The sequence below is a fragment of the Nematostella vectensis genome, chromosome 11, assembly GCF_932526225.1.
Source record: "Nematostella vectensis chromosome 11, jaNemVect1.1, whole genome shotgun sequence".
In the NCBI taxonomy this organism is placed as follows: Eukaryota; Metazoa; Cnidaria; class Anthozoa; order Actiniaria; family Edwardsiidae; genus Nematostella; species Nematostella vectensis.
In genome coordinates this window covers 8802521-8826757 of record NC_064044.1, presented here as the reverse complement: position 1 = coordinate 8826757, position 24237 = coordinate 8802521, and the positions used below count along the sequence as shown (strand labels likewise).

Sequence of the window (24237 nt, the reverse complement as noted above, 5' to 3'; positions counted from 1 at the left end):
TCTTAATGTTTTTGTATTGTGCCCTCCAATGTTTCAGGTCCTGCTACGACACTAAATCTTCGTCATCATCAGGGTAGATGAGGGTTGACGAGAGTAAATGCGAGCTGATGAGGGTTGATAGGGTATGATGAGGGTTGATAGGGTATGATAAGGGTTGATAGGGTATGATGAGGGTTGATAGGGTATGATGAGGGTTGATAGGGTATGATGAGGGTTGATAGGGTATGATGAGGGTTGATAGGGTATGATGATGGTTGATAGGGTATGATGAGGGTTGATAGGGTATGATGAGGGTTGATAGGGTATGATGAGGGTTGATAGGGTATGATGATGGTTGATAGGGTATGATGAGGGTTGATAGGGTATGATGAGGGTTGATAGGGTATGATGAGGGTTGATGAGGGTAAATGCGAGCTGATGAGGGTTGATAGGGTATGATGAGGGTTGACGAGAGTAAATGCGAGCTGATGAGGGTTGATAGGGTATGATGAGGGTTGATAGGGTATGATAAGGGTTGATAGGGTATGATGAGGGTTGATAGGGTATGATGAGGGTTGATAGGGTATGATGAGGGTTGATAGGGTATGATGAGGGTTGATAGGGTATGATGAGGGTTGATAGGGTATGATGAGGGTTGATAGGGTATGATGAGGGTTGATAGGGTATGATGAGGGTTGATAGGGTATGATGAGGGTTGACGAGAGTAAATGCGAGCTGATGAGGGTTGATAGGGTATGATGAGGGTTGATAGGGTATGATGAGGGTTGATAGGGTATGATGAGGGTTGATAGGGTATGATGAGGGTTGATAGGGTATGATGAGGGTTGATAGGGTATGATGAGGGTTGATAGGGTATGATGATGGTTGATGAGGCATGTCTGTCAACCTCACTAGGAAAAATCTTGAGAAAATACAGTGAATCCATCAGAAGTGCCAAGATAGCCATAATGCAGAAAAATACAGTAAATGTATGGATATTTTCAAGAAAAGGTTTGAAAAAGGTTCAAAATCTTGAGAGTTGACAGCTATGATGAGGTTAAATGATGTGGAATCATGATGGTTGATGATAGTAACTGAGAGCTTATTACGGTAGTAGAGGGTTGGTGATGATTGGTGAGGTTAGATTAGGGTTGATGAGGGGAAATGATGGTGGATGAGGGTATAATAAATGATAGTATGTGATGGCTTATGATATGAGCGTTCCGCCTTATCACAGACTTGTACCCAGTCGCTAATTAATATAAGGGCGCGCAATGCGTTATGGGGAGGGGGAAGGAAAATCTTTTTCTTCCTTCCCCCTCCTCAACGCATTGCGCGCCCTCATTTTGCCTCTCAAGCTCTCTAAGCGACTGGGTACGAGATTCTGGCCTTATCAAGTAACGCCTAGTAGATCTCGCCCTCGGAGTTAGTTAATTCGGCCCTCCATAAAAGTACAAATATCAGTTTGCAGAAGTTTAGAAGGTTTACACTTTCACCTGGGGCAAACATGTCTGATACTGCCGGAAAGGTGGGTTACACCTCAAATCTAGTTTGCAGGAACTTTTTGGGGCATATTTTGATTAACTTTGTTTAGGTATTGTAATAGTTATGAAAAAAACACCGAATCGTGTCACTCGCGAAACGAAGACTGATACACTTTGTCTCGATATTAATTTAGACTACACCGCCTTATCTAATGTAGCGATTTGAGTAGTATTATGTTTATTCTTTGTTATACTATGTCACCATTTGCTGTTTCTTTTGTATGTATTTTTTAGAACACGTGGAGTGTTCCACAACCCGCAAATCGCTTTTAATCACTCTTGAGTAATCCTCTAAACATTTCAAAACGATATTATAATACTTTAGAAGCTTCTTCACTCCTATTTGTTTAAATTGCACAAATCGTCCTGCTACCTGTCCTTTTTCCCAAATTAAGTCGGGTTGCAAGTCAGATTGTTGGTGCCTCTGTCTGTGGAGATGATAGCGGTGGCGAAAAACCCCTAAATTCCCCACCTCATAACTAAATCATCATAACTTTTTTTCTTCTCCATTCCAAGTATAAGTTGCCTTATCAGAGCCCTCCCCCAGCCCCTCCCTAGTATTTTAACCTCTGTCATCAACTTGAACTTTATCTTTTGGTCAGACAATCACATGCCAGGCTGCTGTGGCCTGGGAGCCAAAGAAGCCTCTGTCCATTGAGACAATTGAGGTGGCTCCGCCCAAGGCCCATGAGGTTCGCATCAAGATCTTGGCTACTGGTGTCTGTCATACTGATGCGTACACGTTGAGCGGCGTGGATCCAGAGGGCTTGTTCCCATGCATCCTCGGCCATGAGGGAGGAGGGATTGTTGAGAGTGTTGGAGAGGGCGTCACCAAGGTGAAACCAGGTACATTCCTGTATAGCAGAGCCTATCACCTATTCGAGGTCACTATGTCTTGTAACCTAGGTGACCATGTCTTGTAACCTAGGTGACCATGTCTTGTAACCTCGGTGACCATGTCTTGTTACCTAGGTGCCAATATCTTATAGCTTAGGTCACCATGTCTTGTAACGTAGGTGACCATGTCTTGTTACCTAGGTGCCCATATCTTATAGCCTAGGTGACCATGTCTTGTAACCTAGGGGACCATGTCTTGTGATCTAGGTGACCATGTCATCCCGACCTACATCCCACAATGTGGAGAATGCAAGTTCTGCAAAAGCCCTAAGACAAACCTCTGTAGCAAGATAAGGTACAGCAGATACAATCGTTTGATAAAAGGTTGTTGTCATGACATTATATACAAACGTTTGAAAAAAAGTTTGTTGTCAACCGTCTTAGCGGCTACATGACAAGTCCGCATGTAAGCACAGGTAGCCCAAGCTATTTATCTGTCCCTATTGATTTTATGATAAACATAGGGCAAAAACAAATTAGTGAAAAATAAAAAAAAACAACTAGTTGAAAAGACGTGTATAGTCTAGTGTTGTATTTATGTTTACTTTTTGTGTGTTATTTGGCTGTATTAAAGCGCCTTTTTCAAGATTCATGATTCACAATTTGAAATTTTAAACGAACGAAGTGAAAGGTATGAAAGTAATTTTGGACACACCTCACGTTCTGTCCTTAAAAACACACTTCCTCCCACTTAATTGCGCTCAAATCACGGCGACATCCTCACAAATAGTTGGAGTCCAGCTAGCCCGAACCTCCGCGCCAATCGATTCTCACTTTTTACCCATGCGTACTGTACATGTGGGCTTGTCACCTAGTCGCAAAGCCGGTTGACAACAACCTTTTTTTTAACGACTGTGTATAAGGTCACCCTGTCATGCCATTCCGTCCATCCTCTCTCATCTAACCTCACTTGTATATACTAAGCTATGTCTTAGGTCTACCAAAGGCACAGGTTTTATCCCATCTCACCCCTCAAATATAACCTCTACTCTTACACACTAAGTGATTACTTTTTTCTTAGGTTACCCAAGACAAGGGAGCCATTCCATCCCACCCCTCCCATATAACCTCTACACTAACACACTTAGTGGTTGCTTTGACTTAGGTCTACCCAAGGCAAGGGAGCCATCCCATCCCACCCCTCCCATATAACCTCTACTCTTACACACTAAATGGGTGCTATGTCTCAGGTCCACCCAAGGCAAGGGAGCCATCCCATCCCACCCCTCCCATATAACCTCTACACTTGCACACTAAGTGGGTGCTATGTCTCAGGTCCACTCAAGGCAAGGGAGTCATCCCATCCCACCCCTCCCATATAACCTCTACACTTACACACTTAGTAGTCACTTTGTCTTAGGTCTACCCAAGGCAAAGGTTTCATCCCACCCCTCCCATATAACCTCTACACTTACACACTAAGTGGGTGCTATGTCTCAGGTCCACCCAAGGCAAGGGAGTCATGCCGGATGGCACGTCACGCTTCACATGTCAGGGAAAGAGCCTGTATCATTTTATGGGCACTAGCACATTCAGCCAGTACACTGTGGTAGCTGATATCTCTGTTGCAAAGGTAACGTTAGGATCCACCCATTTCCATGCACCACCTTGCCTTTTTGCACATTTCTTACATATAATTAGAATTTTCTTTTTTGACAAATTTGTATTCTCCTGTATACCCTTTTATTTCTCACCTGGGAATAGTGTATATATCATGACATTATTGCCAATCATTTTTAATGCTGTTTCAAGCCAAAAAAGTGCAACAGTCAGAACATAGAATTTTTTGCATGAAACAGTTGATTAACAATATACTACACTACACAACAATTTGAAAATGCTTGCCAAACTACAAATTCAACTGAAATAACACCTTTGCTGTGTTTGATTATTCACATAAAAAATCTAGTGTGACGACAAAGCAATACACTTGACTATTCTCCTCCTACATCAGTGCCTTAGCAGGCTTTAAAATATTGCGGGAGAAATTTTAAGAAAATATTGGGGCATAGACATGCCCCTTCTTGCCATTTTCTTATAATTTTTGAAAATATTGGGGAGGCACATGCCATCAGTGCACCTACTACGGCCCTGTATGTGCAAATCCATGATGATAACTCTTGTAATGGCTATGCTGCTTTAGGTGAACGAGAAAGCGCCACTAGACAAGGTCTGCCTCTTGGGGTGTGGCATTTCAACGGGTTACGGTGCAGTTATGAACACAGCAAAGGTTTGTGAAAATAACACCATATAACCATAGCGAGGCTATGCGCTTCCATGAATCAGACTATAAACAATGTTTGTGTGACTAGGCAAGGCTTTCCTTTTCAAAAATGACATCTTTACAGTATATGTGATCCAGACAAGAAAACCTATACTAGCAAAAAAGTTTTTTTGGCAAATCTCCAGTTTTAGGAATGCTTTTTAAGATAATGAGGGAAATAATTTTTTCGTGATAATGATCCCTCATTATGACGTGCTGTGAAGTCATCTGTGCATCTATTAGAGGACAGACGCACGCAAAAATGAGATTCTATTTGTTAAATATAACACTCATTCAGAAAAGAGCAAAATAGGCAGTGTCTGCAATACAATAAAATACCATGCCCTTTATTTAGGGTAGCATTTTAACAATTTATATAAATAAATTAATAAATATATCAATATAGTAAATCAAAATAACCAAATAGTCATGTTTGCTAACCAGAGTAATAATATGGCTTACCAAAAACTGGTCAGAGTATATATATAGGGCTCACAACTACTGAGATATCTTTTAACTGTTAAGGTATTTTTTATGCTTTAGATGGAGCCTGGCTCAACTGCGGCAGTGTGGGGCCTGGGTGCGGTTGGTCTTGCTGTGCTCATGGGCTGTAGGGCGGCAGGGGCCTCCAGGGTCATTGGTATTGACATCAACCCAGCAAAGTTTGACCTTGGTAGGGATGAGTAATATAGCGCTCATAGTAAGTTCTATCTATATATTTATTAGACGTTTATACAGGTATGTTATTTGGTTACCTTCTGTATAACTAACTTGCATCCAAATTGGGAAATCCCTTCCTTTTCCTAAGTCAATGTCCTAACCCCTTTCCCCCTTTATTCTACCCCCTCCCCATTGCCATCCCCCTTTACTCTAACCCCTCACCCTATACTCTACCTCCTCATCCAATAATCTATGCCTCCTCTTTAATCTACCCCCTTCCCTAGTGCCATCCCCCTTTACTCTAACCCCTCACCCTATACTCTACCTCCTCATCCAATAATCTATGCCTCCCCTTTAATCTACCCCCTCCCCCTTCCCTAGTGCCATCCCCCTTTACTCTAACTCCTCACCCTATACTCTACCTCCTCATCCAATAATCTATGCCTCCCCTTTAATCTACCCCCTCCCCCTTCCCTAGTGCCATCCCCCTTTACTCTAACTCCTCACCCTATACTCTACCTCCTCATCCAATAATCTATGCCTCCCCTTTAATCTACCCCCTACCCCTTCCCTAGTGCCATCCCCCTTTACTCTAACCCCTCACCCTATACTCTACCTCCTCATCCAATAATCTATGCCTCCCCTTTAATCTACCCCCTCCCCCTTCCCTAGTGCCATCCCCGTTTACTCTAACTCCTCACCCTATACTCTACCTCCTCATCCAATAATCTATGCCTCCCCTTTAATCTACCCCCTCCCCCTTCCCTAGTGCCATCCCCCTTTACTCTAACCTCTCACCCTATACTCTACCTCCTCATCCAATAATCTATGCCTCCCCTTTAATCTACCCCCTCCCCCTTCCCTAGTGCCACCCCCCTTTACTCTAACTCCTCACCCTATACTCTACCTCCTCATCCAATAATCTATGCCTCCCCTTTAATCTACCCCCTCCCCCTTCCCTAGTGCCATCCCCCTTTACTCTAACCCCTCACCCTATACTCTACCTCCTCATCCAATAATCTATGCCTCCCCTTTAATCTACCCCCTCCCCCTTCCCTAGTGCCATCCCCCTTTACTTCACCCCCTCCCCCCTATACTCGACCCCCTTCCCTATACCCTACCACCCTTCACTCTCCCCATCTCCCCCTATACTGTACCCCCTATATTCTAACCCTCCCTCCATACTCTACCCGTCTCCCTAAACTCTCCCCCTCTTTTCTATATTATACTCTCTTCGTCTATACAATTCCTTGAAATTAATTTTGAATTACTGTGGTGGTTATCATTACAGCAAAGAAGTTTGGAGCAACAGAATGTTTGAATCCGAAAGACTTCACAGACAAGCCATTTCAACAGGTCAGATACATCATTTTTAATGAAAGCCAATCACGCTGCCATTATATGCTCGATATACAGTCAGACTCGATTTACTGTCAGACTTAAACTGCTTATGACTATTTTGAATGGAGTGGTTGATTGTGATGTTCCGTGTAAGAGCAACAAATGGTGTAGCTGATTACAGCATTCACTTCTTCTTTATGTGCTCTTCATTGTATCATCTCCCATCTTTTTGGTGATAGGTTCTGGTTGATATGACTGATGGTGGCCTTGACTACACATTTGAGTGCATCGGTAATGTTCACACAATGGTAAGCATAAATAGAATAATGATAGGATTGTGTTATGTAAATTCATTTCATGCCTTCCTATTTATTTATTTTTTTCAAACATAAAAGCACTGTTTTAACTCACTCGGTGGGCTTTCTAGGTACAGGGGGCTTGATATTTGGGAGGGGACAAGGGGCTCATAAATTGAGGGGTGCTCACTAGTTGGGTAGACAGGGAGGTGTTGTAGGCTCGCTAATACAGGGGCGTGGGCAGGGGGTGGCCCAGGGGGCCCGGGCCCCCCCTTCTAGCAGCCAAAGCTACAGTAATTGTATGAAACGTTATCTAAAATACAGGGGGAAATGCCTTGAAAGGGCCTTTTGGGTGCCCCCCCCCCCCCTATTAAAAACCCTGGCTATGCCGCTGTAATATGGGAGGAGCAGAAAGCGTGCTAGTAAGGGTGTGGGGCAGGGAGCTCACTAGTTGTGACTGTGATCATTTTGCTGATATTATTTGTTTTGCGCTTTTCAGCGTCAAGCCCTGGAGGCATGTCACAAGGGGTGGGGAGAGTCAGTCATCATTGGTGTAGCTGCTGGAGGTCAGGAGATCTCTACACGTCCATTCCAGCTGGTCACTGGGCGCGTGTGGAAGGGCACTGCCTTCGGAGGTACCATTATTACATGTTATGCCACCAACATAAAGTTACTCATCTTCTTCAGTTTGGCCCGGGCTTTTCTTCTGTGTGTAATTATTTAACATATGTGCTACGTTTTGATCTTGCATTTGGGGACTGGTGGTGGGGAGATTTGAACTCAGTACCCATGTGCTTGGCAACTAACACACTTAACATGCACAAGCTTTTGTTTGAAAGAAGGGACCTTTTGTTGAAAGTTCTGTTCTGGCTAATTCTACTGTATTAGTTGCTCATGTGTTATCCCGCTGTAGGATACAAGAGCGGTGATGGTGTACCCCAGCTTGTGGAGGACTACCTCGCAGGCAAGGTCATGGTCGATGAGTTTGTCACTCACAACATGGGCCTGGACAAGATCAACGAGGCTTTTGACTTGATGCACAGAGGAGAGAGGTGAGAAAATGAATGAATGGTACTTTGGCTTTTGAATTAATGCACAGAGGAGAAAGGTGAGAAAATGGATGAATAGTACTTTGGCTTTTGACTTGATGCACAGAGGAGAGATGTGAGAAAATGGATGAATGGTACTTTTACATTTGAATTAATGCACAGAGGAGAGATGTGAGAAATGAATGAATAGTACTTTGGCTTCTGATTTGATGCACAGAGGAGAGAGGTGAGAAAATGAATGAATGGTACTTTTACATTTGAATTAATGCACAGAGGAGAGAGGTGAGAAATGAATGAATAGTAATTTGGCTTCTGATTTGATGCACAGAGTAGAGATGTGAGAAAAGGAATGCATGGAACTTTGGCTTTTGACTTGATGCACAGAGTAGAGATGTGAGAAAAGAAATGAATGGAACTTTGGCTTTTGACTTGATGCACAGAGGAGAGATGTGAGAAAATGAATGAATGGTACTTTGGCTTTTGACTTGATGTGCAAATATTGCTTTCCTTTCGCTTAGTATTTAGCCGTGCTTGAACATTAGAGTGAATCCATCTATCAATGCCTCCATGTGTGACACTGATTACTTTTAAAACATTTTTTCCCTTTTTTGCAGCATCCGGGCTATTGTGCATTTCAAGTGAAAAGTTATCTAGAATGGTGAGTGAAATGTCAAAACTATAACTCTAAAAATATGCTTGGAGACCAGCATACTTTGCAGTCCCATATTTGGGAACCCAGGGAGAGGGAGACTCTCTAGCATGCATGTAAACAAATGGAGCAAGAATGAGTGATAGATAAGTGCAGATACACCCTGTAGGTTGGATTTTTCTTGGTTTATTCTGGCTTTTTGTTACAAAAGATATGTAACTTTTGAGACGGTCAGACAGACAGACAAATGGACAAGAGGTCAATCCATCAAATAGACACAAGACAAAAAGATGGACAATTGATCGGACAAACAGTTATATGCTTCCTTTAGGGTTTAATGCAAAATTTAAAACTCTTTTTTTGTCTTACAGAAGACAAGCTTGGCTCAATAATAGAACATCAATGAAAGATAAGGAACAGATTGTTTGATTAATGAAATAAAAGAGAAAATAAAATATTTTGTGAAAGCATCTCATTTGTTTTACTTCAGCTATAGAGTGGTTTGCATTGACCTCATTAACACATACTAATTTCTTTGTTGTAACTTTTTGAACTAATACTCTTTGATATACACATGGTTCACCGGTTAATGAAAACCATTTGCTATATATCTTAAGTAGTCCATTAATCTTTCTATATGATGTTAAAAGTGTAAAGCTTCCTATGTGACTGATGATGTACCTCCTATAAGATACAAACACTAACAAAATACAGGTGTCAGTTTTGTCTTCCATAACAAAACTTATGTCATCCATTATCTTAGCCCCAAGCAAGGTGTGTAGCAGACAACATAATGTCAAAAAGTTCCATATTGTTATATACGTATATCTTTCACCATGGTGGTGTTTGTGTACTTCAAGTTGTTATCTAATTTCCTAATTCAATTGTAACCTCTGGCACTATATAAATACAAAGTCACCCTTAGTTGAACTACCCACCCTACCAGCAAAACTTTGGTAAACCTTGCTTAGCCTGATCAAACAAGTAAGTCAGTTGCAATTTGTGAATTTTTATGCTCTAGGGAAAAGACAGGCTTCTTAATGTTACACCATGTGGCCCTGTAGGGCCAACCCTATTGCTTCCCAGAGATTCAGAGATTTTTCTTTAAAATGTGAAGAAATAAAAGAAAATCAAGAAAGAAATGAATCCCCCCTTAAGATTCTTGCCTTCGCCTCCCCTTATTGGATTCACCCTTGTCGTTCCCGTGTAAAGATACACTAACTTGAAAATTTATTGATCTCACTGACATTTGCTTTCCTTGACCTTGGCTTAACACTGTTTTGGGGTACCATTAAGGCCTCCTTGCGGGGTATATCTGAACTAAAAAATGGGCAGCCCTCTAATAGACCGTTTTGGCAACGTTCCGCACACATCCAAAATGCCACAGATTGGTGGGCAACAGCTGATCCAAAACATGGACGAAAATAATCTTGACTCCAAAATTCCTTGAAAGAAGGACTTGACAGCATTTTCTATAGCTTCATCTGTAAAGTCCACTTTGTATGCTATTTTAGATCAGCTACAGACTATGCACAGACACAAAAAGAATCACATCTGGGCTAGGAAGTGAGGAGCTCCGTTTTCTTCTGGCCGAATGGTTAGGATCTCACAGCCAGTCTCCGTGACAAGGAGTGTCTGTTCAAACTGTGCTGACCTCTTGCCGTCCTAAAACACAAAACAGTCTGGAATGTGAGCAATAAAATAGGGATAGCGGCACAATAGGAGTTGTATGGCGTTTATCTCTCAAGCAAGGTTTTGAAACCAGGCCAGTTCCAGTTGGTTTCCTTTTAAACAGGGTGTGACCTATAGGGTATGGCTGCAACACAGCAATAACTCCCCACACCCTTCCTGCATAATGCACATGGGAACATTCCGGAGTCTCTCAAAGAGTTCAAGTTTGGACCAGACATCAGAATTTTAGTCTTGCTCATGTTAACACAAAGACCCATTTACTCCCAACCATGTTTAACATGAAAAATTCAATGCCCAATTTTGGCCCATGGCCCAACCACTTTAAAATAGTCTTCAAAGAAAGAGAACAGTACCTGGGTAACAGCAGTCCATTGGTCAGGCCAAGTCTCGTCCCTCCATGTTCCTGGGTAACAAATAGCAGTTTATCATGAATCATTCATGCAATCTGTGTGCCTCTGCTATATATTATCATGTATATCCAGGTCAATTACTAGAAGATTTTGAGGGAGGATGCAAAATATGGGGAAAAATGGACCAGGCAGACGTTTTTTATTTTCTTGCTAAAAAGGCAATGACTAGAAAGATTAACTAGACTGCGTTGTTATGCATACTTTCCTCATCACTCTTTAATTTTTATTTTAAACACCATGTGGTGGGGTACAGGGAAATTTAGACACCAAATTCTTGGTCATTATCTCATTGGTGTTGGTATTTGTGCTTGACCTCCCTTCTGCATATGAGTTTTGACACTCAAAAGTGGACCTTTTTTATGTGTGTGTGTTAGGCAGGGTCCAGCAGCGTTCCTCCCCTATTAGTCACCGGCATTATAATACTACCAATATCTCTTACCTTGTGATATCATGGGCTCAATTGTAAAGGTATGCCCAGGTTTCATTACTCCAATAGCTTTGTTTTCTGTAAATTTATGAAAACTAATTTAACAAGGTCTTTCAAGTCCCCAATAGGCAACTTGCACTAACAGAACACAAATCTTTTTGGGGGACAAACTTGTGCATGCTCAGGATTTCAGCGGCAAAATAACAACAACCAGCAACTTATTCAGCAATTATGAATAAGTCAAGAGAAAGAAGAGAGGGCTTATTTTCAGTGAAAGATTTTACTTTTTGTTGTTCTCTGGTGTGATTTCCCAAGGATGGGAATGTGAAGGAAGCCAAACACTCAAGTAACTATGTGGTTTCAGCATTAAAAGCAACAACATCATTAAGCCCCCCCATGGGTTTCCAGCCATTTGTAACTGGGAACTGTTTGTGGTATTGGTCTCTCTGTGGATTGACAGAAACTGAGTTGAAAAACTCAAAAGTCTGAACCATGTCCGTGATTCTGTTTTTATCACTTTGTGGTTATAAATAAAACAACATGAACATACACAACAAGCCTTGTTTTCAAAGCTAAACAAATATTTCATTATGAGGGATAAATTTTGATTTTTTTATAAGAATCCATACAAGATTCCTAAAAGGCACCCTAAAAGACAAAATAAATCTGACTCACTTGCATAGTGTGGTACACTGGGGGCTGTGTGGAATAACCTGAAGAGCAAAATACTTAGTTGACAACAACAAGATAAACAAAATCAAAAACAATAATTAGAGTCATTAAAACATACTGGTTGATTCCATGCCCGCAGTAGCTTCTCACCACAGAGTACCCATGCGCCTGGGCGTGCTTCTGTATAACATTGCCCACTTCTCGGTAACGGACACCAGGTTTGACTGAGATAGACAACACAATACAAATTTGCTGTGGAACAGGTAACCAAGAATTGTACAAAAGTTTTATGGTGTGAAAAAAAATTGATTTGACATCCTTCTCTCAAATGATATATGCTTTTCTCAGGGTGTTTGGGTTACCTAGTGTTTCCCAATAAGGGGGGGTTCTAGTGTTTCCCCATAAGGGGGGGTTCTAGTGTTTCCCCATAAGGGGGGGGTTCTAGTGTTTCCCCATAAGGGGGGGTTCTAGTGTTTCCCCATAAGGGGGGGGGGGTTCTAGTGTTTCCCAATAAGGGGGGGTTCTAGTGTTTCCCCATAAGGGGGGGTTCTAGTGTTTCCCCATAAGGGGGGGTTCTAGTGTTTCCCCATAAGGGGGGGGGGGGTTCTAGTGTTTCCCCATAAGGGGGGTTCTCGGCTTATCCCATGAAGGAGTGCTAGTGTTACCCCATGAAGAGGGGTGCTAGAGTTACGCCATGAAGAGGGGTGCTGGGTTACCCCATGAAGAGGGGTGCTAGAGTTACGCCATGAAGAGGGGTGCTAGGGTAACCCCATGAAGGAGTGCTAGGCTTATCCCATGAAGGAGTGCTGGGTTACCCCATGAAGAGGGGTGCTAGGCTTATCCCATGAAGGAGTGCTGGGTTACCCCATGAAGAGGGGTGCTAGTGTTACCCCATGAAAAGGGGTGCTGGGTTACCCCATGAAACAGGGGTGCTGGTGTTACCCCATGAAAAGGGGTGCTAGAGTTACCCCATGAAGAGGGGTGCTAGAGTTACGCCATGAAGAGGGGTGCTAGGGTAACCCCATGAAGGAGTGCTAGGCTTATCCCATGAAGGAGTGCTGGGTTACCCCATGAAGAGGGGTGCTAGGCTTATCCCATGAAGGAGTGCTGGGTTACCCCATGAAGAGGGGTGCTAGTGTTACCCCATGAAAAGGGGTGCTGGGTTACCCCATGAAACAGGGGTGCTGGTGTTACCCCATGAAAAGGGGTGCTAGTGTTACCCCATGAAGAGGGGTGCTGGGTTACCCCATGAAACAGGGGTGCTGGTGTTACCCCATGAAAAGGGGTGCTAGTGTTACCCCATGAAGAGGGGTGCTGGGTTACCCCATGAAACAGGGGTGCTGGTGTTACCCCATGAAAAGGGGTGCTGGTGTTACCCCATGAAAAGGGGTGCTAGTGTTACCCCATGAAAAGGGATGCTAGTGTTACCCCATTAAGAGGGGTGCTAGTGTTACCCCATGAAGAGGGGTGCTGGGGTTACACCATGAAAAGGGGTGCTAGTGTTACCCCATGAAGAGGGGTGCTGGGTTACCCCATGAAAAGGGGTGCTGGGTTACCCCATGAAAAAGGGTGCTAGTGTTGCCCTATGAAAAGGGGTGCTAGGGTTACCCCATGAAGAGGGGTGCTAGGGTTACGCCATGAAGAGGGGTGCTAGGGTTACCCCATGAAGAGGTGTGCTAGTGTTACCCCATGAAGAGGTGTGCTAGTGTTACCCCATGAAGAGGGGTGCTAGTGTTACCCCATGAAGAGGGGTGCTAGTGTTACCCCTTGAAGAGGGGTGCTAGGGTTGACCCATGAAGAGGGGTGCTAGTGTTACCCCATGAAGAGGTGTGCTAGTGTTACCCCTTGAAGAGGGGTGCTAGGGTTGACCCATGAAGAGGGGTGCTAGTGTTACCCCTTGAAGAGGGGTGCTAGGGTTACCCCATGAAGAGGGGTGCTAGTGTTACCCCATGAAGAGGGGTGCTAGTGTTACCCCTTGAAGAGGGGTGCTAGGGTTGACCCATGAAGAGGGGTGCTAGTGTTACCCCTTGAAGAGGGGTGCTAGGGTTACCCCATGAAGAGGGGTGCTAGTGTTACCCCTTGAAGAGGGGTGCTAGGGTTGACCCATGAAGAGGGGTGCTAGTGTTACCCTATGAAAAGGTGTGCTAGGGTTACCACATGAAGAGGGGTGCTAGGGTTACCCCATGAGGTGGGTGCTAGGGTTACCCATGAGGGTTACCCTATGAGAAGGTGTGCTAGAGTTACCCCATGAAAAGGGGTGCTAGGGTTACCCCATGAAAAGGGGTGCTAGTGTTACCCCATGAAGAGGGGTGCTAGTGTTACCCCATGAAGAGGGGTGCTAGGGTTACCCCATGAAGAGGGGTGCTAGTGTTAGGCCATGAAGAGGGGTGCTAGTGTTACCCCATGAAGAGGAGTGCTAGTGTTACCCCATGAAAAGGGGTGCTGGGTTACCCCATGAAAAGGGGTGCTGGGTTACCCCATGAAAAAGGGTGCTAGTGTTACCCTATGAAAAGGGGTGCTAGGGTTACACCATGAAGAGGGGTGCTAGTGTTACCCCATGAAGAGGGGTGCTAGGGTAACCTCATGAAGAGGGGTGCTAGGGTTACCCCATGAAGAGGGGTGGCTAGAGTTACCCCATGAAGAGGGGTGCTGGGGTTACCCAATGAAAAGGGGTGCTAGGGTTACCCCATGAAGAGGGGTGCTAGAGTTACGCCATGAAGAGGGGTGCTAGTGTTACGCCATGAAGAGGGGTGCTAGGGTTACCCCATGAAGGAGTGCTAGGCTTATCCCATGAAGGAGTGCTGGGTTACCCCATGAAGAGGGGTGCTAGTGTTACCCCATGAAAAGGGGTGCTGGGTTACCCCATGAAACAGGGGTGCTGGTGTTACCCCATGAAAAGGGGTGCTAGTGTTACCCCATGAAGAGGGGTGCTGGGTTACCCCATGAAAAGGGGTGCTGGGTTACCCCATGAAAAAGGGTGCTAGTGTTGCCCTATGAAAAGGGGTGCTAGGGTTACCCCATGAAGAGGGGTGCTAGGGTTACGCCATGAAGAGGGGTGCTAGTGTTACCCCATGAAGAGGTGTGCTAGTGTTACCCCATGAAGAGGGGTGCTAGTGTTACCCCTTGAAGAGGGGTGCTAGGGTTGACCCATGAAGAGGGGTGCTAGGGTTGACCCATGAAGAGGGGTGCTAGTGTTACCCCATGAAGAGGGGTGCTAGTGTTACCCCATGAAGAGGGGTGCTGGGTTACCCCATGAAGAGGGGTGCTGATTTACCCCATGAAGAGGGGTGCTAGGGTTACCCCATGAAAAGGGGTGCTAGTGTTACGCCATGAAAAGGGGTGCTAGTGTTACCACATGAAAAGGGGTGCTAGTGTTAGGCCATGAAGAGGGGTGCTAGTGTTACCCCATGAAGAGGGGTGCTAGGGTTACCCCATGAAGAGGGGTGCTAGTGTTATCCCATGAAGAGGGGTGCTAGGGTTACCCCATGAAAAGGGGTGCTAGGGTTACCCCATGAAGAGGGGTGCCAGAGTTACCCCATGAAGAGGGGTGCTAGGGTTACCCCATGAAGAGGGGTGCTAGGCTTATCCCATGAAGAGGGGTGCTAGTGTTACCACATGAAGAGGGGTGCTGGGTTACCCCATGAAGAGGGGTGCTAGGGTTACCCCATGAAGAGGTGTGCTAGTGTTACCCCATGAAAAGGGGTGCTAGTGTTACCACATGAAGAGGGGTGCTGGGTTACCCCATGAAGAGGGGTGCTAGGGTTACCCCATGAAAAGGGGTGCTTGTGTTACGCCATGAAGTGGGGTGCTAGGGTTACCCCATGACGAGGTGTGCTAGTGTTACCCCATGAAGAGGGGTGCTAGGGTTACCCCATGAAAAGGGGTGCTAGAGTTACCCCATGAAGAGGGGTGCTAGGGTTACCCCATGAAAAGGGGTGCTAGAGTTACCCCATGAAGAGGGGTGCTAGTGTTACCCCATTAAGAGGGGTGCTAGTGTTACCCCATGAAGAGGAGTGCTAGTGTTACCCCATGAAAAGGGGTGCTAGGGTTACCCCATGAAAAGGGATGCTAGTGTTACCTCATGAAGAGGGGTGCTAGTGTTACCCCATGAAGAGGGGTGCTAGGGTTACCCCATGAAGAGGGGTGCTAGTGTTAGGCCATGAAGAGGGGTGCTAGTGTTACCCCATGAAGAGGGGTGCTAGGGTTACCCCATGAAGAGGGGTGCTAGAGTTACCCCATGAAAAGGGGTGCTAGGGTAACCTCATGAAGAGGGGTGCTAGTGTTACCCCATGAAGAGGGGTGCTAGGGTTACCCCATTAAGAGGGGTGCTAGTGTTAGGCCATGAAAAGGGGTGCTAGTGTTAGGCCATGAAGAGGGGTGCTAGGATTACCCCATGAAAAGGGGTGCTAGGGTTACCCCATGAAGAGGGGTGCTAGTGTAAGGCCATGAAGAGGGGTGCTAGGATTACCCCATGAAAAGGGGTGCTAGGGTTACCCCATGAAGAGGGTTGCTAGGGTTACCCCATGAAGAGGGGTGCTGGGGTTACGCCATGAAAAGGAGTGCTAGTGTTACCCCATGAAGAGGGGTGCTAGTGTTAGGCCATGAAGAGGGGTGCTAGTGTTACCCCATGAAGAGGGGTGCTAGTGTTACCCCATGAAAAGGGGTGCTAGTGTTGCCCCATGATTAGGTGTGCTAGTGTTACCCCATGAAGAGGGGTGCTGGGGTTACGCCATGAAGAGGGGTGCTAGTGTTACCCCATGAAGAGGGGTGCTAGGGTTACCCCATGAAGAGGGGTGCTAGTGTTACCCCATGAAGAGGGGTACTAGTGTTACGCCATGAAGAGGGGTGCTGGGTTACCCCATGAAAAGGGGTGCTAGTGTTACCCCATTAAGAGGGGTGCTAGTGTTACCCCATGAGGTGGGTGCTAGGGTAACCTCATGAAGAGGTGTGCTAGTGTTACCCCATGAAGAGGGGTGCTAGGGTTACCCCGTGAAGAGGGTGCTAGTGTTACCCCATGAAGAGGGGTGCTAGGGTTGACCCATATGGGGATATGGATGGGCACAATAAAGTAAAAAGTCTTAGGGTTGTGTCATATATATAAGGGGCCACGGTCTTTCATACAATCTCCCTTACCTATATCAATGGCCTGCATTAGACACTCGTACGTCACTTTTACAAGCTGCTTGTATTCATCGGCTACATTGCCAACAAAGAACGTCTCATTCAGGTCACCATGGTAACCGTTATAAAAACCAGTAATATCCACTGCAATATAAAAAGGATTAAAATCATAATAGAGCTAATATCATTTGTTGCAGTATATAAAATGCATAACTCAATTATCAAAATTGAACAATTAGACTTGTATACAAAAATATGGTATAATTTATTGTTGATTTTAAGCCTTACAGTTGACAATATCTCCATCTTCCAGTGGTCGCTTGTCAGGGATTCCATGACAAATAACCTCGTTTATAGACCTGATGGATATAACATCATCAAAAAAGGAAATTTTTCATAAGATTGAGAAGCCTTCAACATGTAAACATACACTTGAATAACTTTGATACGATAAAAATGCTAAGCTGGGTTATTACATAACTTTTGTAAATATGCACATTGTTTTCAAAAGTCTCACTGAGCTGGTGATTGGAATGGGCACAAACACAATGTTAAAAACAAAAAAGATCCAAACAGTTTTGTGATTCTTGGCTAACTGAAATTTTCATTGTATTGCTCAATTTGTCAATGAAAATGCAGTCATGGTGGGACTTTCAATGTATGGTGGTGTAATTACAACTAAATATGGTTTCACCTTTATTGGAGATATTCCAACAAATTCAAGAACCTACGTGCAACATGATTTAGGAAAGCCATGGTAGTTCAGTGGTGATGGGTAGCATTTTCTTTCAATACAAGCCTAAAAAGAATAAAATATTAAAATATTACAGAAGTGGACTCAAACTCAAGAATGTAAAAGGTGTCCATCAGCTGTTGCTAGTAGAAGCATAGGTACATCTGTGACCAAGTGTATCAATGAGGTGAACTTTTAGAAGGTTTATCAGGAGTTTAATTTAAGCCCAGCAGGCCAGGACCTTTTTTTTGAGGCCCCCCTCAATATCTTCCCTCCCCCCCCCCCCCTCGGTGTATTATGAACACTCCCTAATCAAACAAAAAAATCAGAAAAGACTGTGCCCGTCACATCAGAGAACGACAAAAAAAAGGAAATCTTTAAATAAAACTTAACCCTTTCTTAGGTTTTTTTCTCCAAAATCCCCCCCTCAAAAGTCACATGGTCCGCCCCTAAGGATGCCTGTGTGGGAGTATACATTTGTATCTATTTGTTTTTGTTAAGAATAGTTTTCTGTATAAAAAAAGATAATGTCCAATGTAAAAAAGATTGTATGTATATTGTTTTGTGGATTGGCAGGCTCCACCACTGTTTGGAAGTTTATTTCCATTTGTTTCTGTTAACTGATAAACTGCATCGGTAAATCCAACTGTTATATACTGAAAGCTGAAAGTATCTATAATATCTAGTATTAAATACATTGGTAATTTGGCTTAATATTTAATCTGTATTTGTGCTACAAACTAGATCATATCAGTCAAATATTAAAACTGAAAAGTGTGGCTCCTAAAAAATTCAGATCCCCCTTTGAAGGATAATTTTTTTTGGAGCCACCCTCAAACTCAATTTCTTCCCTCCCCCCCCCCCCCCCCCTCAGTGTATTATAAACACTCCCTAATCAAACAAAAAAATCAGAAAAGACTGCCCGTCACATCAGAGAACGACAAAAAAAATGAAATCTTTAAATAAAACTTAACCCTTTCTTAAAAAATGGCTTTTTTTGTAAGCGCCGAAGAAGTTGGTTTTTGTTGCTGTTTTTTTTTTACCACTAAAAGCCTGAGCGCACACTAGTTTGCCACCCAAACAGTCAAGTTATCTTTTAGCGCAAGTCCCATATTAATGCTCAACTTATGGTGAGCTTTACCTATGAATACCTTTTCTGATCACTATTTTGCTTGTCAAACTCTGTTGTTATCCAACTTGCATGTTGTTTGGTTAAATGTAGCTACCCCTCATTACTTTATAATTTAGAAATAGAATTGTGTGTTTTTTTGTATTGTATAGCTGTTTTGAAAGCAGATTTAGTTTTCTGCTTAAATCCAGTTGGCATAGTATCACAAAGCCATTATGAAAACATCTGTCTCACAAGTTTTATTCAGCAGATTTTAGTGGATGGAGGTCATAAGGAGGGGGTGGCTCTGAAAATTTTGGGGTTCTAAAAGGGGGGCATCGAAAAAATATTTACAATGAAGGGGGGCTCTGAAATTTCAACGTGTCTTGAGGAACAATTTAAAAAAAAAAACCAACCCTGCACCGTTTTACATGATTCTGCAGTTTGCAGAATTTGTCAAACAAACCTCATGAACAACTCTATCAATCTCATCAGTAGTCGCACCAACTTTAACGGCCTTTGCACCAATGTCCAAGACCTCTCTTGCAAGCTGATAGCACATGGCAATAAATGAAGGATACAGAAATATGAAAACAGCATAGGATATTGCAGCATCTGTAAGCTGTGACTATTCATATCTTATTGATCGTGAGATCATTACTGGCAGTTAAAGTATTTTCTAAGACAGAAACAAGCATGACCTGTTTGTCTGAGGGTTTTGAGTGGGGATTTGAAGTTTTCACTCCCAGTATTTTTTTTTTGTATTAAAAACTTTGCCAAGGATGGGGCAAAAAAAAGGTTTTTTTTTTAAAATTTAACAATTTTACTCTTTGTAATGACAATGCTCTATCAATTTGGTCAGGTTTTTCCGGTGGTATCCGTTTTTTTTTTTTTGGGAGGGGGTTAGTTTTAATTCCGGGTATTTTTGAAGTATGAAGCTTTTGTCATCTTTTCCTTGGCTCTCAGACATTGCATCCTCCACCATGTGTAACACAAAGTACCCCCTGTATCCCATTACCCCCACACCTCAATATCAACATCTTCACTGCCTAGACTGTGTAAAACAAAGTACCCCCTGTATCCCATTACCCCACACCTCAATATCACCATCTTTACTGCCTAGACTGTGTAAAACAGAATACCCCCTGTATCCCATTACCCCCACACCTCAATATCACCATCTTCACCACCTAGACTGTGTTAAACAGAGTACCCCCTGTATCCCATTACCCCCACACCTCAATATCACCATTCTCACCGCCTAGACTGTGTTAAACAGAGTACCCCCTGTATCCTATTACCCCCACACCTCAATATCACCATCTTCACAGCCTAGACTGTGTAAAACAAAGTACCCTCTGTATCTCATTACCCCCACACCTCAATATCACCATCTTCACCGCCTAGACTGTGTAAAACAAAGTACCCCCTGTATCCCATTATCCCCACACCTCAATATCACCATCTTCACCGCCTAGACTGTGTAAAACAAAGTACCCCCTGTATCCAATTACCCCTACACCTCAATATCACCATCTTCACCACCTAGACTGTGTAAAACAAAGTACCCCCTGTATCCCATTACCCCACACCTCAATATCACCATCTTTACTGCCTAGACTGTGTAAAACAAAGTACCCCCTGTATCCCATTACCCCAACACCTCAATATCACCATCTTCACTGCCTAGACTGTGTTAAACAGAGTACCCCCTGTATCCAATTACCCCCACACCTCAATATCACCATCTTCACCACCTAGACTGTGTTAAACAGAGTACATCCTGTATCCCATTACCCCCACACCTTAATATCACCATCTTCACCTCCTAGACTGTGTTAAACGAAGTACCCCCTGTACCTTGCAAGTTTCTCTCATCTTCTCAATTTCCTTGGCACTAAGACATTGAATCTGTGTGCTCTGTTTGGACTTCATTTCAAACTCTGGAATACCTAGTTGAGTAGAATTGTTTTAACATTAAAAGAATGATCGATATTATTAATGATTGAATAATAATGATGAAAATAATAAGTAAAAAAAAGGGCAAGAAGATATACTGTAAGGAGAGTAAAAATAGTGATAGCAACATCTAAAACTTACAGAAGATAGACGCCATGGTGATGTTGGTGATGGGGATGATGTTTATGGTGAACATTGTTTAGGTGACAATAATTATAATCATGATGACAGTAGTGGTGATGATGATGATGATGATGATGATGATGATGATGGTGATGATGATGATGATGATGATGATGATGATGATGATGATGATGATGATGATGATGGTGATGATGATGATGATGGTGATGATGATGATGATTGCTTTTGTCCTGGTGTAGATGATGATGATTATCATGATGATGAAACAACAAAAACTGATGATGATGACACTAACTGATTTGCTGCTGATAGTGATTGTAAAAGTAAGGATGATGGTGATGACTACTGGCTTGGTGATGACTACTGGCTTGGTGATGACTACTGGCTTGGTGATGACTACTGGCTTGGTGATGACTACTGGCTTGGTGATGACTACTGGCTTGGTGATGACTACTGGCTTGGTGATGACTACTGGCTTGGTGATGACGACGATGACAACGATGACGACAATGACGACGATGACGGCGATGACGAAGATGACGACGATGACCACGATGACGACGACGACGACGACGACGACGATGACGATGATGATGATGATGATGATGATGATGATGATGATGATGATGATGGTGGTGATGATGGTAATGGTAATGGTGGTGATGATGATGATGACAACGATGATGATGACGATGACGTACCAGTGTAGATGATGATGATGGTATAATTCATGATGACACTGATAACTGATTATGATGACAACGACGTACCTGTTTCCCAGTATTCTGGTTTATCGATCCCATCAGGAATTTTTCTCTTTGAAGACTGAAATAAATTCATGCCTTTCAGTATTTAAATGTTTAGCAAACTGATCTTTCAAGTTGCCTATTTAGCAGATTCTCTAAAGGGAATCTTTTATCTTAAATAGCACAGTCCCTTCTACTAGCTTTGTCTAGAATGCAATAAGGAAATGCCACTTGCACTAAGAAATCACATGACTTTCTGATTGGCAAAAACACTGAAATAGCTGAGGCTGTCATGCCAGAGTGTGTTTATAAAAAAAGTCTTTCAGACATAGAAACTTTCTGACTAATTTGTAAGAGATGAACAAGTTACATATTGTTGTTTTTATTTTGCTGTCAAAACTGTCAAAAAGCCAGGTGGTGCAAGTCAGCCATTGCTGAACAAATGATCACTCCACATAAGCTGGTAGACCCGTGTAGTAATATTAATAATTATGATTAAATCTCAAAAATCAGAGACTATTCATCGGAGCTTTTTAGCCTTGGTCATTCACCTTGTCTCTTGCCTCAAAGATTCAGCCTTTGCCTTCGATTCAGATAATTCTAGTACCATTCATTGCTTACTCGACATTGTACTATTTCACTCTACCTGGGGCCAGGGCCTGAGTTTTCCACTGAACATGTAATCTGGCCAAGGTGTGTAGCTGTTTGTATTTATAGAATTGTTTTGCCCTATAGAGAGGAAAATTGATCTGTGTTATCAAATAAAAGAGTGAAATCACCAGCTTCAATAACATTTCAGTGCTCCTTTGAGTCGATTTTCTTTAATACCATCCCTACCCAGGGACACACCTGTCTCAGATGGAGAGTTGCTTATAGAGAAATTCCACTGAAAACACTATTCTGCCCATCACTTATCATTCTCTCGGAAAAGCAAGACATCTTTTCTGAGTACTGGCTACACACCAATATCAGATTCTAGATACAAGCTAATTCAACAGATGATTTAGCAGCCTTGTTTTTTTTTTTCAATTCATTGATTAGTTAATTTCATGTCCTTTCTTGTTGATTGTTCATTTCATTGTTCATTGTTGTTTATCTTAATGTTATTCATTTTACATACATTTCATCATTTGTTGTCTGGTGATAAGGAACACATCTATTCTGAGTATTTCTTTGGCTATTTCCAAATGTCAGATTCTAATGTAGCTAGCTCACCAGATGTTTTCGCAGCCTTGTGTTGTTTCTTATGTTCATTCCAATATCCCTTGAAGCACTCCTGCAAAAAGGATCAAGAGCCATAGAGAATTTCTAGGAAAGCAGTTATGAATTGCAAGCACTGGCTGTGTACATAACCACCTTGACCAACTAAAACAGTTTCATCTTATTGAAAAATGGATTCCTCTATCAATTCGGGGTTGCAGAAATGTGGAAAAACTCAGCCTTTTCTGGTAGAAAGGGTTTGGAGGCAGAGACTGGTTAGGGACTTGGAGACATTCATGTTGTGCCGAACTGTGGTGGGTGTTTTTCGAGATTTTACTCATATTTCAATTCGGGCCGCTTGATCTGACCACATGTCTCGAAAGCTTGCTGGCCTTTACTTTTTTTGGAAGGCATCAAGTAACGAGTAACCCTAAACTGTTTTAACATTTGAAATACCGCTTATCCTGAATATAAAATACACATCACAAAGTGATGACATTTTATTGTGACCTTTATTCTAGGATATAAGACATTTTACCCTAGTAGTTCGGATACACATATACTCTGCCCATACTGTGCATGGTAGTAAATTGTACGTACTAACACAATTAACCTAGACATGATGACATTCGAACCGCAGAAAACAGCGTGGAAGCACAATCCATCATATCATACTCTCGCGTGTTCATCATTTGGGGGTTTGTATTTTGCATGGTTGCGTACAATCGTAGATTTCGAGCTTACCTGAGAGCAAAAGTAGCTGCCCGGTATACATAGCTTGATACACGAGGGACACTGTAATTTAGCGGGCTTGTTGCAGGCTGGAGTTTCACACGTTCGACTGTTCACTAGGTCCGCCATGATGGAATGAGCAAGCATTCCCAGTCCACCTCGTCCGGGCTCGACACAGGGACAAAAAAACTAAGACAAGCTTGAATTTGTGCAAATGGCAGTGAACTACCTGGTTACAAAGGGCTATTTTAAGCTATGAGAGTATTAATGAAGCAAACAAATTTGGGTAGTTTTGCATGCATCACAACAATGCAAGTTAAACGCGCAAAAGCCCGCTTATAGCATTGCGTTTCGGTTTGGGGGAAATATGGGGATGAGATTCGACCTCGTCCTCAGGGTCTTGTAATTTTGAAATTTTCACTATGGGTTTTACGAGGGACGAAGTCACGTGCGAACGAGATCGAGTCTTGTGCGCAATCACTCGCGCAATGAAGAAGTCACATATTTGCGCGCACGCGGGACGATCACATCACTCTTGAAGGTCGACCCGGATAGTCCGGACCGACCTCGACATTGTTCCCTCACGTCTCACGAGCTATGCGTGGCGTTACCACA

At 43.2% G+C, this 24237-nt stretch overlaps 2 protein-coding genes across 2 annotated transcripts; one reads left to right on the top strand and one right to left on the bottom strand.

Moving 5' to 3' along the window:
* Positions 1 to 1349: 1349 nt before the first annotated feature.
* Positions 1350 to 9148, top strand: LOC116615633 (alcohol dehydrogenase class-3). Its single transcript, XM_048734166.1, has 12 exons — positions 1350 to 1507; positions 2126 to 2369; positions 2628 to 2715; positions 3861 to 3993; positions 4564 to 4650; positions 5227 to 5356; positions 6635 to 6699; positions 6924 to 6992; positions 7480 to 7615; positions 7894 to 8032; positions 8644 to 8687; positions 9050 to 9148. Exons 1-11 carry the CDS (start codon positions 1487 to 1489, stop codon positions 8669 to 8671), a joined length of 1140 nt encoding a protein of 379 aa, XP_048590123.1. The 5' UTR covers positions 1350 to 1486; the 3' UTR covers positions 8672 to 8687; positions 9050 to 9148.
* Positions 8849 to 23931, bottom strand: LOC5508659 (methionine aminopeptidase 1). The gene is made up of 14 exons (XM_032377444.2): positions 23635 to 23931; positions 22906 to 22966; positions 22337 to 22419; positions 21715 to 21769; positions 20702 to 20793; positions 19308 to 19391; positions 17732 to 17799; positions 17289 to 17359; positions 17013 to 17144; positions 11998 to 12103; positions 11883 to 11920; positions 11220 to 11285; positions 10724 to 10773; positions 8849 to 10343 (listed from the first exon to the last, which is right to left on the bottom strand). The coding sequence occupies exons 1-14, from the start codon at positions 23767 to 23769 to the stop codon at positions 10227 to 10229; spliced, it is 1158 nt and encodes a 385-aa protein (XP_032233335.2). The 5' UTR covers positions 23770 to 23931; the 3' UTR covers positions 8849 to 10226.
* Between the last annotated feature and the right edge of the window lie 306 nt (positions 23932 to 24237).

Coding starts and splice junctions, on each gene's coding strand:
- LOC116615633 (XM_048734166.1), top strand. CDS start 1,487: ATGTCTGATACTGCCGGAAAG. Junction 6,993..7,479: donor TCGGTAATGTTCACACAATG/GTAAGCATAAAT, acceptor TGCGCTTTTCAG/CGTCAAGCCCTGGAGGCATG. Junction 7,616..7,893: donor GAAGGGCACTGCCTTCGGAG/GTACCATTATTA, acceptor ATCCCGCTGTAG/GATACAAGAGCGGTGATGGT.
- LOC5508659 (XM_032377444.2), bottom strand. CDS start 23,769: ATGCTTGCTCATTCCATCATGGCGGACCTAGTGAACAGTCGAACGTGT. Junction 10,774..11,219: donor TGAGCCCATGATATCACAAG/GTAAGAGATATT, acceptor TTTGTTACCCAG/GAACATGGAGGGACGAGACT. Junction 10,344..10,723: donor AATGGACTGCTGTTACCCAG/GTACTGTTCTCT, acceptor TTTGTGTTTTAG/GACGGCAAGAGGTCAGCACA.